The sequence below is a fragment of the Mustela putorius genome, unplaced genomic scaffold (genome assembly GCF_011764305.1).
Source record: "Mustela putorius furo isolate JIRA1106 unplaced genomic scaffold, ASM1176430v1.1 tig00000083_pilon_pilon_pilon, whole genome shotgun sequence".
Classification (NCBI taxonomy): Eukaryota; Metazoa; Chordata; class Mammalia; order Carnivora; family Mustelidae; genus Mustela; species Mustela putorius.
Window position 1 is genome coordinate 45,216,224 of NW_025421273.1, and position 20,598 is coordinate 45,236,821.

Below are 20,598 nucleotides of genomic sequence, written 5' to 3' on the forward strand. Positions count from 1 at the left end.
TGGACATTTATACACAAATGCACTTGTAGTTTTTCTTTGCTTAACATCACCCTGAACTGGATGCTGTGTACATTTTTTTTTTAAGATTTTATTTATTTATTTGACAGAGAGAGATCACAGTAGACAGAGAGGCAGGCAGAGAGAGAGAGAGGGAAGCAGGCTCCCCGCTGAGCAGAGAGCCCGATGCGGGACTCGATCCCAGGACCCTGAGATCATGACCTGAGCCGAAGGCAGCGGCTTAACCCACTGAGCCACCCAGGCACCCTGCTGTGTACATTTTTTAAAAAATTCCTTTATGGTTTAAAATATTCTGCACATGGAAAGCAAGTCTGTGGGCACAACATGCTCCATTAGTCCACCATTTTTTTTTTCTTTCCCCCAAGAGAAGCACTCGAAATCCTTTGTCATTTAAATATCAGCACTTCTGGGTTTTATATTTGGAGGCTTATTTACATTTTTTAAAAAATGTAAATTTTTAAAATGTGACTAGGGGGTGCAGTATGATAGAGGCCAAATAGCCTGTGTGAGGGCCTGTTTAGTTCCCCAGGCCAGGAGTTAGCCAGCTTTGTAGAAAGCCAGAGTTGCCGATGCTTCCACCCACCAGAGACTTTTCTCAGAAAGAGGTCTTGCTCAGACAGATCGGGAAAGGCTAGGTTATCGCCCACTGGAGGATGTCTGCGCACATTAGCCTGTTACTAGCTCCGAGAAGCTCAAAGTTGAAGAAAACCCCCCATACATCTTTGAAAAACAGCATTCCCCAAACTTAGTTGACCATGGAGCCTTTTTTCCACATCACATGTCTTACCATCCCGTAGAGCGAGGCTTCTGTGGGATCCCTGGAAATGCTTCTCTAAGTATTTCCTCTCGGGTAGCCCAGAGAGTAAATGTGAAGGCCAATCCCCGTGAGCTAATAACTTAATACCCCTAAGGACATGATGTGAAGAACCAGTATTCTCTTGGCATTTTGACTCCATGCAGTGCGGTAAAATGCCAACTCAATACATTCTGGTGAATAGATTTCTGAAGGACCCGCCAGTCCCAAGAGTGGGAAAGGAAATGTGTACGCTATTTGCGGTCTGTTCTTTGAGATGTTGGGTCCGTTCCTTTGTCTTTCATCAGGTTTGTCATTGTGTGCAATGGCATATCCCGGTTCCATCACCGCCAGCATGTTGCATAATGGATGAGGGTACAGAGACGGAGGCAGCAGGTGTTCTAGCAATTTAAAAAAAGAAGAAGAAGGGCCGTCCCGGGCGACGGACCTTCCAGCTTGGAACCATGGCCCAGTTTGTCCGTAACCTGGTGGAGAAAGCCCCAGCGCTGGTGAACGCTGCTGTGACTTACTCAAAGCCTCGATTGGCTATATTTTGGCACTATGCCAAAGTTGAGCTGGTTCCTCCAACCCCTGCTGAGATCCCTACAGCTATTCAGAGCTTGAAAAAAATAGTCAAGAGTGCTCAAACTGGTAGCTTCAAACAGCTCACAGTTAAGGAAGCCCTGCTGAATGGTTTGGTGGCCACCGAGGTGTGGATGTGGTTTTATGTCGGCGAGATCATAGGCAAGCGTGGCATCATTGGCTATAATGTTTGAAGACCAATCTTTAACATCTGTTTATATGTGGCTTATTATTTGAGGGTTCTTGGACTATGTGTGATCAGACTGGTACTTGAATAAAAGAAGATAATGTGTCAAAAAAAAAAAAAAAGGAAGAAGAAGAAGAAAGAACAGAGCTGTTGATTGTTGCCAACAGCATTAGTCCTCCCTCCTTCCTTCTACAAACAGCAGCTCTCTGTGTCAATCACCAGGGAAATAGCAACTGGTCTGCTTTCCTCATTCTTCTTGGTACCTCTTAGCGTGGTTGAGGCTCTTGTGTGAAGAGTTTGTGTCTTTATGTCAGAGGCGAGGTGCATCTTCCCCTTGTCCTCCGAAAGGGTTATTTCAACCTGGTAAATGCCCACATACTTATTTGGTTAAAAATTTTATTGCTCTGGGTACCTGGGTGACTCAGTCGGTTGGACGTCTGCCTTTGGCTGGGGCCATGAGTTGGGGGGTTCTGGGATTGAGTCTCGATCAGGCTCTCTGCTCAGTAGGAGGCCTGCTTCTCCCTCTCCCTCTGCTGCTCCCCCTGCTTATGCATGTATGCCCTCTCTCTCTCTCTCAAATAAATAAATAAAATCTTAAAAAATTCTTTCTTACTGCTGTGTGCTAGAATGGGCTTGGGAACAATGACTAGCTTAGCTATCATTCTTGGCTCTCCTATAAAAGGAGAGGTAGAAATATGTCTTCAAATTTAGGTTGAGAGAGGGTACAAACTTCCCAGGACCTGAGCTCTGTTCCACAACTCAGAAACATTTACTTCAGGAGAACAAAAGTAAAATCCTTATATTTGATTTTAAATGCTTGCAAAAGGCCTGTTCTTTGGATTATTTTTACTGCTCCAAGTTTCAAGAATTTAGTGGCAGCTTTTTTCTTTGCTTACCTATAGTCAGAAAATTGGAAACAGATATCTGATCGGATAATAGATTTATATCATCATATAGTTGTGTGTTCTATAAGATGCTGGTTATTTACACACAGGAGTATATGCAAGTTTAGAAGCATGTAAATTTTTATATAGTCATATGCTTTGTTTTCAATTATTATTTGATAAATTCTCTACTATCGTGGGTATTTAGAAATGGTAATACATTTAAATTATTTTATTTAACTGTTAGCCTCTAATAATGTCTATGTAATACAGATTACGAGTTTGGAGCCAGCTTCTGTGGCTCAGGAGAGAAGATTGTGGGTCTCTGCCCCTCACTGAGTTCAGTGACATCAGACTGAGCTCGAACTGGGCAGTAGTGGGAATTTTTACACCATGGAGATTGGCAAGTGCTGCACATCAGGGCTCTTGCCCTCCCCCCCATGAAAACCGATTGTTAAACATTCAGCAGAACGCTAATGGTTCTAGGCCATCTCTGAGGACATCTTGATTATAAAAGGTTTTTAAAATATAATCAAAGACCTCTTAGAACATAGCACTCGTTCTAACAATAGCAGAGTTATAACCTTTTAACACTTTTCTCGTTTCTTCTTCTCCCTAGTGTTTTGGTTACTGTTTTTCAAGATGATGTGGGGGCAGAAGTTCCCATTGTTGGTTTTGTTTTTGGCAAATCTAGCTCTCACTTCTTGGGTTTATAAAGAAGCGCCTTCTTGTTTTTACTTTAATTACCCTGCAGGAGTCCTGTGTTACACTGTTTTCTTATAGTTCTTTGTGTCACCCTGAAGACAGGATTGCTTCCCTGTTGACGTGTGGGTTATTTGTGCAGAAGGAGTTCAGGAAAGCTAAATACACAGCCTGAGCAACGCTTACTCCCCTTGAAGTCAAGATGGCAGCTGCTTCCTCAGTCTGGGGCAATCATTATACTGCCCTGTCACGAGGCCCAGTGATGAACGGCATTTTAGTGGGCTGGGATTACCACCTGCTGTCTTCATCACAAACCAGCCAAAAGAACAGATTTCCTGCCATAATACATTATTTGTAAGTTTAAAGAACCAGAGGAAGATAGACAGGGAAATATTTTGTTGTAGAAGTGCCTAATGGTCTTAAATGAGGCGTCTTGTCTTCCTTCTCGTCCCCTCCATTCCCCATTAATGGGTATTTATTTTTCCTTCCATTGGGGGTCAAGTGGTATATAGGATTATTTCAGTTTGGATTTTTTGGATATTTGTGATGATTCTTTGCATATGGAGATAAAAATCTAGCACATCACAGCTTTCTGTTATGGAATTGTGCAAAGCGATAATACATGCACGGGCATTTTGACATTTTTCTGGATTTGGGGTTTACTTTCTTATTCCGCAGTGTAAGGAAAAGGCACACTGAAGAGAGAAGAAGGTGGCACAGACAGTGGGGAGTCAGAGCTTTATTTTACAACTCAACTGATAATGGGGAAAAAAATGCCAGGGACACGGACATATTTAGGTGACATAGCATACTGCGTTGGGAACACAGGTCAGGAGCCAGACTGCCCAGCTTCCAGTCCTGACTCTGCCCCCTACCAGCTGTATGAAATTAGGCAGATTGCTTACTGGCCTGCATTTCAGTGTCTTCATCTGGATAGCAGGGATAAAAATAGTACTTACATCTGAAAGCACCTTGAGCAATTTTATGTAAACTCAAAAAGACCTCTCAGGTTGGACTGTCTGAGCTTGGATACAGACAGTGGCTTTGTGTGAATTAGGAAGACACGACTCTTCCCGCCAACAAGTTGCTGTGCTTTGAAAGAGAGAGCCCAGGCTGGCTCTAAACCTGAACTTGTCTCCTCAGCTGGGCACCCTTGTCCAGGACACAGCCTGCGTCATCAACCATGACAATGTGTCTACCACCCCAGGCAGCGGAGGCATAAATGAGTCCGTTATGGTTCCATAAAACATCCTGTTACTATTATCAAAATTTCAAGGTGGGCGGCTAAGGTGGAGGAGGGTTCAGAAATCCTGTGGATTTGTATAGGGCTATCTTAGAGAAGGGAAGTGAGTTGCTAGAAGCTGTTGGTTATTGGCAGAACTGTGGCTGCCACCCAGTTGTCTTGACTTCTGGCCTCCTACCAATGCTGAGTAGGTGTCGCTAGACAACTGTGTGATTCAAACAAAAGTACCATTGATAGAAGATAGGGGTGAGGGGCACTCTGGCCATTCCCAGTACCAAGTGTCTGCCTAGAGCTCTTCGCATGGCATACTCACAGACGATATGTCTTTTGTTTTCCAAAGCCAGACAGAACATTGGCTCCTTTGTGTGATATCCAAGTGTTTGTTTTAAAATATACTATGCAGAGGACATGTATAGATCTCAGTCACCATTTTAATAGTAGACTTAAGGACTATTACTATATGGAGGTGTCCTTCTGTTACATTTGAATGAAAAACCTTTGAAAAGTGGTATCTTCCCACTCCCAACTTTTCTGAGTAAAACCAAATAGAAAAGTGGGTTAGTTACTAAAGAGAAAAAGGAAAATAAGGTTGGGTCACAACCAATAGGTTGGCCTATATATTCCTAGTCCTCGCTTTAAAATCTTTTAAGTTGTAAAGTATAACACAGTTCTAGAAAACCACATGAAAAAAACATGGAGCGTAGTTAATTATTGAAGGTGGACAGTTTTGGAATCGCTGTGTCAAGAAGTAGATCCAGGGGCTCCTGGGTGGCTCGGTGAATTAAGCCTCTGCCTTTTGGCTCAGGTCATGATCCCAGGGTCTTGGAATCAAGTCCCACATCGGGCTCTCTGCTCCGCAGGGAGCCTGTTTGCTCCTCTCTCTCTCTGCCTGCCTCTTTGCCTACTTGTGATCTCTGTCAAATAAATAAATAAATAAATATTAAAAAAAAAAAAAAAAAGAAGAAGAAGAAGTAGATCCAAATTCAGGAGGAGAATTCATCCCCTTGGAAACCCTTTCTGGGCCCCCTCCCAGGGAGAATTCCTTCCCTCCTCCTCTTGCTCTTTTCCGCTCCTTCCCTTTCCCTTCCTCCCTTCTTTTCTTTTCTTTTCTTTCTTTCTTCCTTTCTCTCATTTTATTTATTTGTTTGCAAGAGAGAGAGAATGAAGAGAGAGAGAGAGCACGAGAGGAAGAAGGTCAGAGGGAGAAGCAGACTCCTGCTGAGCAGGGAGCCTGATGTAGGACTCAGTCCCAGGACTCCAGGATCATGACCTGAGCCAAGGCAGTCGCTCAACCAGCTCAGCCAACTGAGGCACCCAGGCGCCCGTCTGCGCATTGTTTTTTTTTTTTTTTCATGATATCAGACACATGAAAAAATGTTCATGAAAAAAATGTGCTCATTTTCTTTTGACCACTTCCTTGCTTTTCTTCATAGTTGTGTTGCCCAAGTCATACTAACTTCTTAAAGGATAGGCTGTGTGATTATCCTATCTGTGTAATGAGCATTTCATCATTTTTAAAATCAACATGCAATGATATATTCATTTCAAGTGTACAGCATGGATTTGACATTTTTATACATTACTCATGGTGTGTGTGCTCATCACGAGAAGTGTGGTGACTGTCACCATACAACGTGATGACAGTATATCAAATATATTCCCCAGGCTGTGCTTTCATCTCCATGACTTACTCGGTTTGTAACTAGGAGTTTGTACCTTTTAATCCCCTTTATTTATCTATTTCACCCATCTCCCCTTCCCCCTCCCCTCCTGCACCAGCAACCATCAGTTTGTTCTCTGTATTTAATTGTCTGAGTTTTCCTTTGTTGTTTGTCTGTGGTTCCCTTGTTCTGTTTTTCATATTCCACATGTAAGTGAAATCATATGGTATTTGTCTTTCTGCGTCGGATTTCTTTCACTTAGCACAATACCTTCTAGGTCCATCCATATTGTTGCGAATGGCAAGCTCTCATTCTTTTTCACCACATTTTATTTTCATTTAGTAATCTAATAAGTTGTTGGGGTGAATTCTAGTACTTTTCTAACTTGACTTGGATGCCTTTTTAAATGCCATGTACTGGTGAAATACAACAGTTTCGTGGTTAGTTTGGATTCTTGGCTAAAAATTGTTCAGTTATTAGTATCCCCAGTGGTGAAATCGACCGGTTCTTCACACAGGCCTACAACTGTCACAGGACTGTGTGTACTTGGCAGAGCCTCCAGCTCCCGTTCTTTGCCCCAAATCAGGAAGCCAAGGGGCTTGACCTCCCTTTCCTTCTCGTCCTCATTGTTAATGTCACATTGATTTGATGGCTGGCGAGTGCCATTTGTGTGTCATGAGCAGGTGAGAGAGTGGGTTGAATATAAACGAAATGACCAGTAGTACACTGGTAAGTGACCGATAGTGAACTGTCATCGGTGAAAACAGATAAGAGAAGGGCTCCAGCAAAATGAATGAATGAATGAGAAGGCATTGGTCAGGTTGTTGACCAGAGTACTCTGCCGGCCCTGCTTAATGACTTTCAGTCCTAGCCCCAGACAACAGTTGATTATGAATATTTTGAAACATTGAAAGAAAGAAATAAGGAAAGAAAGGAAGAAAGGAAGGGAGATAGATTAGTTCAAAGAAACCCATGTAAGCCACACCTAGTGTCAATAATTGCAAACATTTTCTGCATTTACTTCATACATACACACACACACACACACACACACACACACACACTTTAACACATACCCCAAGTGTTTTTCCAACCATTTCAAAATAAACTGCAGGTGACAGACCTCTTTCCTTCTAAATACTTAAGCGTGGGTCTCCAAGTTCTCCTTTGTAATCAGCATGCCGTTGTCAGTCTTAATAAAGCGAAGTGATGCCCGAGTATTATCACATGACCAGTATGTATCCAGATTTTTCCAGTTGTGCCCAAAATGTCTTTCATAAAGTTTCATTTAAACTAGGGTTTCTGTCAAGAACAAACAATGCAATTGATTATCTCTTGAGTCCCTCATTTTATAAAAAGCAGCCCTTCCATTTTCTTCACGACATTGGCTTTTTGAAGGTCAATTTTCTTATAAAATGTGTCATAGTCTGGATTCGCACAGTTGTTTCCTCATGGTCTCATTTAACCCAGATGTGGCGGGGAGGAGGGTAGCACGCTAACTTCCCCATGTGGTTTTGTACCCAGCACCTACAAACCCAGATCCGTCTTTCGAGTGGCTAATGTGCTTCAACTAGACTCTTTTTCCTGCGCATCATTTCCAAGCAAAAATTGCAACCACCTGATTTAGACACTTAAGTTGTGGATTTTTGTTTGTTTGTTTGTTTTTCCTCCCTAGCCATAAGTGTGGGGGGAAAAGTTATGGAACTTCAAAGCAGTACTAAATATCTTACTAGACGGTGTCCACTTAGGATTGTAGCCTCTCACAACCTCATAAAACAGGCTCCTGCAACTGTCTCCTAAAGACATGGGAGGAGGCTCGGAGAGATGAAGCCCTCTATCCCGTGTCCCGTAACTCCCGAGTTTCAGACCTGAAATTTGGACCCAGATTTGCCCAGTTGAGAGGTTCTATACTTCAGTGTGCTGAGGACCGGGTGACAGTTCCATACACTGATTTGCCAAAATTAGCCTGAACTGAAATATTTATTTAAGGGATGAAACATGATACCCAGGTAAAAATAACACCAAGATGACACACATAACCCAGAAGTACTTCACTAGCCCACTGTCCTTCTGGACTCTTCTCTCTCTTTGCTCTCAGATCAGTCAGTAACACTCGATGTTGTGTTAAATCTCACTTTGAGTGTTGTCTGTCTTCGCAGCTTCTGTTCCCTGTCTTCGTAAGGCCAGAACAACCTGAGGATGTGCCAACACCGTTCTTACTAACCCCACTCACATGCTCCCTGACTGACCCATTTTCTGTGCCTACAGAATGCAAGGGCTGGATCACAGGATTTAATGCTCCCAGGGTGCTTTTGAGCATTGCCTGGATTCTTAATTAGATCTTTTTTTTTTTTTCTTTTTTAGTGGAGTCTGTCAATCTGTGGCTATAAACAGCTGCCTTCTGGTTTTCTGATGACATGCTGAAAATATAAATGGATTCTGCAGATTGCATTTTATTATCCTCAATATTAAGCACTTAGGTCCCGTGCTGGAGAGGATCATGATCTGATCATGTTGATTAAATCTTCTCAGGCCTGGACTTCTGTGCTTTTTCTCTGCCAACCCAAACTGAATGGAGAGAAGAATCAATTGTTATTAAAGAGAGTGTAGTGATGCATGTGCCGCAGGGAGACGTGGCTTCAGAAGGCAGTGCAGTGGGGCAGTGATGCCCGGTTTCTAGTCTCATCCTTGCTGATGGCCAGCTGCGTGACCTGGAGCAAGTCACTCAATGTGCAGGACATTATTTGTCCCATCTGTCGCTTAATGGGCAAGGCATTACTTGTCTCATCTGTGAAATGAAGGGTTTGTCACTATGGCTTGGACTTATTTTGGTATCATGAGAAGGGACACCGGATGGATCTATAGCGACATTGCCGGAGGCTGCGTGGGAAGTGGCTTGGCGAGGGGCCAGGTTGGGAGCAGAGAGAGCATGCCAATGGCTGTGGCTGTCATCTCGTGGAGAGGCAGGGGAGGCTCGGGCTAGGGTGATAGTGCAGACACAGGGGGAAAAGAGCAGGTCTAGAATATATTTGGAGGGAGACACATTGATCTTCTCATTGCTTTTGGATCAGGGGACCCATGTCGCCAATTTCATTTTGATCTTGGTAAGAGTAAAACATGTATTAGGTAACCAAGTGGAGATGTCAAGGAAGAAGCTGGATATTTGATTTCTGGACTTCAGGGGAGAAGGATCAGTGCCAGAAATGACAATGTGTGTGAGTCAGCACAGGCAAGATAGAGATATGGAAAGGAAGGATATTCCAACTCATAATAACATCTGAGTTATTGTCTGTGACATGTTTAAAGGCATGGGACTACCCAGGGGAGGTAGAGAAAGGCCAAAGGCAAAGTGAGGAAAGGGGAAAAGAACCATGTGGCATAGGTAGGCAGTGAGTGAGGTAGATGTACATAAGGCATTTACTGAATGAGGTAGAAGGAAAAGCAGAGAGTTTGGTCATGGGGAAACCTATAAGATGCAAGTGGTCCAAAGGTGGGGGGGGCGGGGTGATTGACTCTCATGCTGAAAGACCTTGATGCCCATCTTCTCAGCAGAGAAGATGTCTCAGTGGATTAGACAGTGTGGTGACATTAGAATTTAAGGGGAGAACCAGTAAAGCATGGCATCATCCAAGATGAGGCAGGAGAGACCTGTAAAGAGTATTGACAAGAGAGAAATTAATAATGGGATTTAATTCTAGTATTCTTGCCAGTGTCAATGATGAGATTTATTGAACTCTGGTCACTGATTCTTCATGCAAACCTTTGGAGTAGGTACAAGTATCATTTTGTAAGTGGGGAGGCTGAGGGTTGATTGAAGTTCATTAACCTAATTCTGATTTAGCTTGTGCTTGTGGAGCTCAGACTCAGACTCCTGGGTCTCAACTCAACCCTGTAAGAATTTTCAGGGAATTAAAAGTGGACAGCTTGGAGGCCCCTGAGCTATGATGATTAAGGGCAATGGGTTCTTGATGCTCATACAGGGAGTTTAGACCATGAAAGGAAGGAGAAAAACAGGATAGTTGAGGGGCTGGACTGAATCAGCGTTCTGAAGAAAAGAGGAAATGCATGCTACTGGCAGGGAGGTGAAGACTGCTGTGGGCCAAGGGATAGGGTAAGGACCCATGGGTGGGAACGGATGGCACCCAGAGCCTTGACAGAGAAAGTGTATTACTTCCTTTTGAAGAAAGGATGAAAAGATAGTGGTAGAAACCATATACAGAGGAATGTGTATGGGGTTGAGGGAAGTGGTCCCAAAGGTCTAGACAGACAGTTTGCATCACACTATAATTCCAAAAGCAAAATCATTGTACATCAAATGGGAATGATGGAGTCCTCGAGGAAGTAATTGAGAGCAACAAACAAAAGGTCACTTTGGGACTATCTCTTCAGGAACGAGGAATTAGTGGGGAGAGTGATTGCCAAAGAACTCTTTCCTTGCCCCCATCTTCTGGGGTGTCTTTTTTGTTTCAGGATCAAGGTCACCCCATAGCTCTGACACACCAATCCTTTACTTCTGGGCCCTGCCTGCCCACCCCGGCACACGGGCCCTCCCACCAGCTCCTTCTCCACCTGTCTCCGTGCTGGGCTCAGCCCTTAGAACCTTTCCTCTTTGCTCACAGCAACCTTTGTGCAGATCTTGGTGTCTGCCTGGAGTGCCTTATTTCATCTCCTTCCTTTGGGGAATCCCTCTTACCCTTCAGGACCAACTCAAATGTCAGCTCCTCAAAGGTTTTCCTTGACTGTTTTGGGCAGAGAAAGTTCATTCCTTTGCTCAGATGCTGCACAAAATTGTGCTTAGGAATAAGAACTTTGCAGTCACACTACCTGAGGTTCAATCCCCGCTCTACTGTTTGCTACTTTTGTGTCCTTGGGCACCTGACGGAACCTCTCTCTGTGCCTAGGTTTCCTTGACTTCACAGTGGAATAATAATAATAATAATAGGATCCACCTCATTAGGTTTTTATGAGGATTAAATGAAATAATGCTTGGCAAGCTTTGAGAACAGAAAGGACATATGGTAGTTCGTGTATGAATGTGGACTATTATCATGCAGCTGTTCCTTCAGTCATGCAATTTGTGTGAATTTCTCTTATAGATCTGTGTCCATATTTCTCTTCCAACACCTACTTTGCTCTTTGATCTTTCTTCCGGATTGTGGATCCTTACTGGATAGGGTACAGTTTTTATTATTTTGGTCTCACACACCTATTACATTGCCATGACATCGCCTGGCACGAAATGGGTATTCAGTAGATGATTGATTGGTTGATAGCTAATTCTAGCTCAGATGAGTATGATTTATGATTGTTTATGGAGAGTTTCCATAGAAACTTGATTTGATTTTTCTAGCAACCTCACAAAGGAGACAGAAATAGCAATGGATTCATTTCTCAGGAAATGTGAAAAATAAGAGCAATGCAGTTCTGCTTTATTTTACAGTTTAAGTGTAAAAATATGCAGAAATGTCCTTTTATTAAATAAGTCAAATATGATCAGAAGAGAAGGGAGTTTAATGAGCCACAAATAATTCTTCAGTGAATTGTAAAGAGGTATTATTTTTTATTTACTGTTTATAGGAGGAAATCACAACCTTCTGAAAGCATACCTTTTTTTCTTTGTTACTTCAACAAATATTTATTGAGTATCTACTGTGAGCCAAGTACTTTTCTAGGCACAGAGCATACAACAGGGAAGAAAACAAGTAAAGTTTCCCACTTTCACCTTACCGGGTGGAGTTGGGCAATAACAAAACAAAAATGTAATATGAAGCATACCTATTTTTGTACAATTTATTTATTTTTATTTTTTTAAGATTTTATTTATTTATGTGACACACAGAGAGAGATCACAAGTAGGCAGAGAGGCTCGCAGAGAGAGAGGCGGCAGCAGGCTCCCCGCTGAGCAGAGAGCCTGATGTGGGGACTCGATCCCAGGACCCTGAGATCATGACCTGAGCCGAAGGCAGAGGCTTTACCCACTGAGCCACCCAGGCGCCCTATTTTTGTACAATTTAGAGAAAATATCTGTGTCCTTTTTTAAAAAAGATTTTTATTTATCTATCTATTTGACACACAGAGATCACAAGCAGAGAGGCAGGCAGAAAGAGAGAGGGAGAAGCAGGCTCCCCGCTGAGCAGAGAGCCTGATGTGGGGCTCGATTCCAGGATGCTGGGATCATGACCTGAGCTGAAGGCAGAGGCCCAACCCACTGAGCCACCGAGGTGCCCCGAAAATATCCATGTCTTTTAAAAGCTAAGTTGAAATATATTAAATTCTGTATTGTTTTTTCAGTTTCTTGAATCCAGAGACCATCGTTTTGTCTGGCTATCCAATCTCTTCTTAAGATCATTATGATAGGGCTTCCAACATTTATTTCAAATTCTCTTCACACCTGCAGCTAGTGGTGGACAGTAGTTTGTCCACCAGATTGCTTTAAAAAAACAACAATAACAACAACTGAAGATTAATGAAAATAGTTCTGAAATAGTTTGTATAATTGACAATGAACAGGCTGAGAGAATGATTCTTGGCAGTCTTTGACTATTCATGGCAATTACTTAATAAAGTGGTAACAAAGTAATTAGCCAAGTGTAGCATTTTGATATATAATGTGTTACATTATAAACACATCATAAAAATGTGACCATGAAGTTGTGTGGATTTTCTTTTTATTAGACTGTTTTTTTTTAAAGCCTTCATATTTCAGTTATTTGAATGGTTTAGAGCAGTGCCATTGACAGGAACAGACTCAGAAACATAATTACCTTTTTAGTTCAGTGAGAAGGAAATCAAATACAGATGAGCTTACTTCATAATTACTTGCATAAAAATAGTGTGATGACACATTGTGATATCCTCTTGCTTCTGCTTTTGGTTTAATCACCAAAGTAGGTAAACGTGTTTCTTTTCCTTTAAAACTATCAGTGTTCTGGTAAGTTATCCATTCTTGAGTATTTTAATCTGATACTTAGAGCATGTCCCTGCATGATATTTTGGATAGTAATGGAAGTGAATTAATCCTGACCATAAAGCAAGGAAAGAAATCTGATATTGGGCTTTCCTGAAAGACACACAAGGCATAGTTGGTGACGTAGGTGCCACCTTAAGTACTTCTGAGGATCCCTTTGAATGGGGAGGTATGCGCAAGTTCATTATGGCCACTCTTGAAATCATGGTGGTGTCCAGTGGCTTGGTCCATGTGTTCTTATTTTTTTGTTTGTTCGTTTGTTGCTTGCTTGCTTGTTTTTCTGGTGAATGCCTTTAAGGAACGGTAGGAACTTTGACTTTTACTATGAGTTTGGGGAGTTTGGGGGGACTTCAAGTGGAGTAGTGGCATGAACTAACTTTATGAGATTGCCCTGGCTGCTCTTTTGAGACTAGAGGGAAGGGAGGCAAGGGTAGGCCAGTGAGGCCAGTTAAGAAACTTATCTAGCTATAATATGTTGGTGGCTTGTAGTAGTTGGTAGAGTAGAGGCAGTGAGAAGTGTTTGGAGTCTGGCTATTTTCTGAAAGATGTTGAGACAAGACATATAGAATCCTGATTTCAGTGGATGGTCCTCCTCTTCTGGCTCTGAACTGTTGGCTCCTTACTTTCTATGCTAGGTCAGGGCTTTGTAAAATTTACTTTGCATATGAATCACTTGGGGATATTTTTGGATGCTGGTTCTGGTTAAGTAGGTCTTGTAGAGGGTAGGAGGACTGATAATCTGTATTTCTAACATTAATTCCAAGTGAAGATGCTGCTGCTACTAGTCTAAAGACCTAACTCTTCCATGGCATGGTCCTTGTTGAATTTCTGGAGTCTGTTGAACTGTCAGCCTTCTTAACCAAGATCTGGACACCTCTGTACTAAATAACTTGGGCATGGAAGAAAGGACAGTGTTAGGGTCAGCAGAGAGCAGTAAGAAGACTATGTTGGGACCTAATGGACACAGGAACAGGGATGGAAGCAGAGGAAGAACAGAAGCAGAAATGAGCACCTTCCTTCATTTGTATGGTGCCTGTTCCCATCTCCAGTACTGGCAGTCTAGGAAGCTGAATTTAATCATATTGTACCTTGGAGGATATTAATTAGCGGGCTAACTTGGGACTGTTAAAATCTACTTGAAATTTTTTACTGGGTGTGCATTACATACAATATAATTTTAAATAGTACATGAATATTTTAAGGGTTCCTTGCATCTCTAATATTTTCTTATAATATCAATAGTCCTGTTACCTTCTGTTTATGGTATGAGTTTAGTTATCTGCTTTCCTCTGCAGTCTGTGAGCCTTCGGCATGCAGTGATCCTGTCTCATTTGTGTTTCTGTCTCTAGGCTCTGCCCATCATCATGGCTCAATAAATGGAGAGGGGCCTGGGTTATCTTGGCCAGAGATTCTATAATAGATGTAGGTAAACTCTCTTGGGTCTCAGTGTTAGCACCACTGGTGCTAGAACTTAATAATTTTTTTTTTTTAAGATTTTACTTATTTATTTGACAGAGATCAAAGTAGGCAGAGAGGCAGGCAGAGAGAGGAAGGGAAGCAGGCTCCCTGCTGAGCAGAGATCCCGATGTGGGGCTCAATCCCAGGTCCCTGGGATCATGACAGGAGCCGAAGGGAGAGGCTTTAACCCACTGAGCCACCTAGGCGCCCCTAGAACATAATAATTTTAACAAAATTATGAAGACCTGGGGGAAAATGTTCTCAGAATCTTCTAATCAGTTCCTGGTGAATAAAGGTTTTAGTGGTGCTTTGAGAATATAAATTAGGACTAGTATATTCAAGAAAGAAAATGCTAAATTGTTTAAAAAGTCTGCATTTAAAATCGCAACTTTTTTAAAGGAGAACTTTCCTAATTTATTTTAGGAAAAAAGCTAGATTTTTGCAAACTGTAAATACAAACTACTTTTTATCCATTTTCTCACCTTCCCTTAAGTAAGAATGGGAGGATAGTAACAAAGAAGTATTTTTCTTTTCCCCCCTTTTCTTCCTTTCTCTTCCTTCCTTCCTTTCTTTCAGGAAAGCTTTAGGAAAATAGGGAGAATTTAAAGAAGAAAATAAAAATCACACCTGTTTCCCACCATGAAGAGATAATGTGTTGTCATGTTTTTTGCGTGTGTGTGTGTGTATGCATGTCTGCATGTGTGTATGTGTATATGTATCTGTCCATTTTTTAATATTTTTGTCTGCTTTTGTAGTCAGGGTAACTGAATTGGGAAGCATGCTTTTCTCTTCAATTGTCTGGAATAGTTTGTGTAGAACTGCAGTACTTCTTCCTTACATATTTATGTAATATACCAGATAAACTTTCTGGGACTGACATCTCCTTTTGGGAAAGTTATCTATTTTTTTGTTGAATGAACTTGTTGTGTCAAAAAAATTTATCCAGTTCATCTAAGTTGGTAAATATACTGAGATGAATGTATTTATAATATCCCCTCTTATCCTTTTAATGTCTATAAAATCTGTGATGATGTCATGTCATCTCTGTCATAACTGATGTCTTTCTTTTTTGGCTAAAAACCAGAGGTTGTCTATTTTATTAGCTAAAGATTTATCAACCTGGCTAAATGTTTCCCAGTTTTATTGGTCTCAAGTAAATAGCTTTTGATTTCATTGATTTTTCTCTATCGCTTTTTGGTTTTCTATTTGGTTTTTTCAACTGATATAGTTTTCCCCTTTTTTTTCTACTTAATTTGGGCTTAATTTGCTTAAGATAGAAGCAAAATTTATTGATTTGAGATCTCTTTTCTGATATAGGTGTTTTGTGCTATATGTTTCCCCAAAATACTGATTTTGTGTCTTTCCATCCATTTTTACATTGCCATATTCTTTCACTACAGAATATATTCTAATTTCTTTATATTTCTTCTTTGATTAGTGGGTTGTTTTTTACATTGTGTTACTTAGTTTAAAATTATTTGGAGATTTTTTTTTCCCTGAACTATTTCTATTGTTAATTTCTAATTTAATTCCATTGTGGTCAGATGGTATGCTTTTTTTGTGAATTGAATTCTTTTAAGTTTGTTGAACCTGGTTTATTAACCCAGAAACTGATCTATCTCAATACATGTTCATTGTGAACTTAAGAAGAAAAATATTTATTTTGCCCTTGCGAGGTGAAGTATTGTTGAAATGTAAGTTAAGTCAATTTAGTTGATAGGGTTGTTCAAGTCCTCCATATACTTACTGATTTTTTTTTTTTTTTTTGCTTGTTCTATAAGTTATGGGAGAGAGATAATATATTTCTGACTCTAGTTGTGAATTTGTCTATTTCTCCTTGTAGACTTATCTGTTTTGGCTTATGTGTTTTGAAGTTCTTATTAGATGTAAAAATGTTTAGGATTTTTTGGTCTTCCTGATGAGCTATACCCTTTGTCATTATGAAATGACTTTCTCTGTCCTTGGTATTATTCTTTGTTCTAAAAGTTTCTTTGTCTGGTATTAATATCCAGTTTCAAAAATTAACATTAGCATGTTATTATCTTATTCCTTTCTTCCATTTTTAACCTACTTCTATCTTTATATTTACAGTGCATTTCTCCTAGGTAGCACCTTGTTTGGTCTTGCTTTTTTTTTTCCATTATGACAATCTCTGTTTTTTAATTGGGGGTGTTTAGGCCATTTGTATTTAATGCACTTACAGATATAGTTAGTTTTAAGTCTACAGTATTGTTATTTACTTTTTATTTATTTATTTTATTTTTTAAAATTTATTTCATGTATTCTATATTCTCTTTTCCTCTTTTTTCTTTTTGCCTTTTTTAATTGTTAAGAGTATTTTTTTATGATTCCATTTTATCTCCTTTAACATTTTTATTTTGTTACTTTAGAGGTTGCTTTAAGGTTTGTTGTATGTGTATTTATCTGGCATACCATAGAAACTCAATATACTTATTGAATGAACCAATGAGTGCCCTGGTACCTAGGTCAAAGGGCTGCTGAGAGCCAGAGGCATCAAGAATGGTCATCAGTCCTGTGCTATTAGTCATTCTTTTCCAGATTTTGTTTTCCTCTTTCACACTAAGTTATTATGGATATTGGCTCTAATATTCCTGTCTTGATGTTTGTCTCTTGAGGTTAGGTGTCTGTACCTCCCTCCCTCTGCCCCCCTTAATGTTTTAACAAATAGATACTTTATCCTTAGGTGGAGCTTTCTACAGGCTTTTTGGAAAGTGTGTGGGTTGAGTCTGTGACCTTGACCTATCATGGCCAAGCCCCAAAAGTAACATCCTTATCAGGAAGAACCAGATATTTTTTTGAGGTATTGGGTAGGAAAAAGCTTCAAAATAATGGCCTAAATTTAAGATTAGCTGATCTCAGCAAAGCTACACACGTAAAGGAAATTCAGATCTAACAGATTTTTCCCATTCTTGGAATGCCACCAGTTATTTGAAGGCTCTTAAATGTTAAAAATGAAATCACTGATCTTCCTGATTAAGAAAGAAAAAATTATGCTTTCTCTCTCTCTTCTTCTTCTTTTCAGCAAGTAACTGGCAGAAGTTTTGGTGATAAAGATTTTCGGACGGGGTTAGAAAATGGAATCCTTCTCTGCGAGTAAGTATATCCTATTATTCAATTGGTTTTAATCAAGAAAAATCATTAATGCCATTCAGTACATCTGTAAAAATTTGCATTTTGTTTTCAATTTATTCACTGTTTGATTCTGAAAATTTGAAACATCCCGGGGTAGGCAGTACACATAAGTAGGTGAGGGAGTTTTAGTGTACAGTAGGGAATGGTGGGGACTATGGCAATTTCTAATTAGATAAAGAAGAAGTACCTGGTGGCTGCTACTCCAACCAGTATTGGAGTACATTCCATACACTGTAGGAATCTAGACCCCAAGGGACAGGAAGGAAGTGGACTCAACCATATAAAAGTGTCAGCTCTTCTCCGCCCTTTTACCCAAAACAAAAGCAGTTGTACCAAGTGGAAGCAATGCATCTACGTACTTACAACATCTTAAAACATGTCAGGTGATGTTCCTCACTGGGCTTGCTCCCCTGATACATTTTGATTATATTCAATTTAAGCTCTTGGCAAACTTCCAACATGAATAATAACTGCACTGTTCAGTTTTTATGTGTTGAACCCAACTTTTATCGTAAGTACTGCTGTGGTGATGGAGACAAGAGCTTTCTGTGAAGTGGTTCTAGACACAAGATTAGCGAGAACCCTAACACCTATAGGGGGATGAACATATACTTTAAGATCTCAGGTTTTGAACTTAATAGGTTCTGTAATTTGGTACTGCTTTTTGTTCGGTGAAATGTACACACAGGAAATGCACAACTGCAAATATACACAGTCTGATGGGATTCGAGAACTGTGTACGTGCATGTAGCCTACACCCTGATTGAGAGAGGACAGCAAGCTCCCTCCTGTTTCTTCCCAGTTCATCTCCACCTCCTCCAGAAAAGCACTGTCCTCATTTCTATCACCATTACATTTATTTGCCTTTCATCTTGAACTTTATGTAAGTGAAATGACATAGAATGAACGCACTCTTATTTTGGCAACTTCCAGAATATTGTTTGGGACCCACTGGGGTAGTTGAAAGACTTTGGGTTTTGGAACCTGAGAACAAGAAACTCAAGTTTTAAATTATTTAACCTCCTTGAGTCTCGATTTTTCTCTCTAAAATGGTAATTAAAAAGGGATAACTTCTGCATTTCATAAACCATTTGTGAATTTCAACAGGATAATGTGGATGAGGTGCTTTTAAAATTTTTTTTTAAATTTAAAAAAAAAAATAACATTTGTCCTAAAATGTTGGTTATTACACAGCACCTTTCAACACAGTTCACGCCTGTGCTTTTTTCCTGCTCCCGCTGTCCCTTCTTCTTCAAAGGGAAATTTACATGCCCTGCCTGCCACTTCTTTGCTTTCTTTCCTGTGAAGTCTCTTCTCTCTTCTCATACTTCCTTCACTGCCTCATTTCCCTTTATTCCGTCTAAATGAGAGCTCATCTCTTAGATAAACCATAATTAGTTTAGCATCTCACCAGAGACAAACGCGGGCAGACTCCTGACACTTCCCCTGTGTTCTGACACCTGCTTCTGCAATGAGTCTGGGCTGAGCCTTCTCCTGATGTTAACAGAGTAGCCATAGTCTGATCTAATGTATGTGTACTGTGCTCTCTTAACCTTGTTGAAGTGGGTCTTTGGTACCGATTTTTGCATACGAACATGGGCTCCAAAGATTCTGGTAGGCGTTCACCTCTCCACTATTCTCCCATGAATAACTCTGTCAGGGAGTAGTATAGCCTGCCAGACTGGATGGAGCAGGTTCATCTGAAGATGGGGCTCTGGATCTGGAGACTTTTGCATGCATAGGACTTGCTTTTTGGGATACCTGGGGCGGGGGTGCTCAGTCACTTTAGCTGTCTGTCTTCAGCTCAGGTCATGATCCCAAGGTCCTGGGATCAAGCCCCCACATTGGGCTCCCTGCTCAGCGGGGAGTCTACTTCTCCCTCTTGCTCTGCCCCTGGGTCTGGAGACTTTTGCATGCATAGGACTTGCTTTTTGGGGTACCTGGGGGGTGCTCAGTCACTTTAGCATCTGCCTTCAGCTCAGGTCATGATCCCAGGTCCTGGGATCAAGCCCCCACATTGGGCTCCCTGCTCAGTGGGGAGTCTACTTCTCCCTCTTGCTCTGCCCCTGGGTCTGGAGACTTTTGCATGCATAGGACTTGCTTTTTGGGGTACCTGGGGGGGCTCAGTCACTTTAGCATCTGCCTTCAGCTCAGGTCATGATCCCAAGTTCCTGGGATCGAGCCCCCACATTGGGCTCCCTGCTCAGCGGGGAGTCTACTTCTCCCTCTCGCTCTGCCCCACCCCCTGCTTGTGTGTGCTCCTTCTCTCAAATAAATAAATAAAATCTTAAAAAAGAAAGAACTTGCCTCTTACCTAGATGAAGAGGTTGAGTTAGAGGACAGATTCTGTCATGTGAGCCTTGGCATTCCTTGGTGGCCTTTTATAAACACGTTAATGAATGTTAAGGTTGTTTAGGGGTGCAGGGGTGGGGCTTGGGTCTAGGCCATGGTTAAGAAATATTATGGTTAGACAAGAGGGAGGCACAGATTATAGCCAGGGGCCTCTTGAAATAAATAAAGGGTTTGGACTGCCGACAGCCAAGAGTGAAGTGGAGGGAACTGGCCAACGCAGAGGCTTGGACAAGTGTTACTGAATGAGTACGTGGGCCAAAACTCAGGATAAGTGAGTTATTGTCTACGTCTTCTCCCCGCAGAGGATTAGACTCACTGGTGTAGTTGACGGAGTCCGAGGACCAGGGAGGGTCACGTTCTGGCTTCCCTGTGGGGCTCCAGCTGGCTGCCCCGGCAATGAGTTTGCTGAGGTGAAATGAACTGCGTCGGCGGCCTGAGGCGAGGAGAGCCACGGCCTGAGCCTCCCCCAGAGCCTTTGAGGGAAAGCTGGGTCAGCAGCTGGAGAAACCAGATACAAACACGTTTCTAAGTCCAGGAGCCCCAGAGCAATGAGAAGCAAAGGCATGGGCCAGGAGCTGGATACCCTGAAGGCTGAGGA

General features: G+C 41.4%; 2 protein-coding genes across 19 annotated transcripts in view; both read left to right on the forward strand.

Annotated features, from left to right (window-relative positions):
- The window catches only part of LIMCH1 (LIM and calponin homology domains 1), a 326,042-nt gene that overhangs the window by 114,504 nt on the left and 190,940 nt on the right, over positions 1–20,598 (forward strand). For all 18 annotated transcript variants that reach the window (XM_013062177.2, XM_013062179.2, XM_013062180.2 and 15 more), the window contains exon 2: positions 17,539–17,609. In XM_013062177.2, the coding sequence (XP_012917631.1) occupies positions 17,539–17,609 (71 nt within the window). The remainder of the gene's footprint in view (positions 1–17,538; positions 17,610–20,598) is intronic.
- LOC101674846 (ATP synthase subunit g, mitochondrial-like) lies at positions 1,214–1,702 on the forward strand. Its single transcript, XM_045076885.1, has one exon. The coding sequence runs from the start codon at positions 1,276–1,278 to the stop codon at positions 1,585–1,587; it is 312 nt and encodes a 103-aa protein (XP_044932820.1). The 5' UTR covers positions 1,214–1,275; the 3' UTR covers positions 1,588–1,702.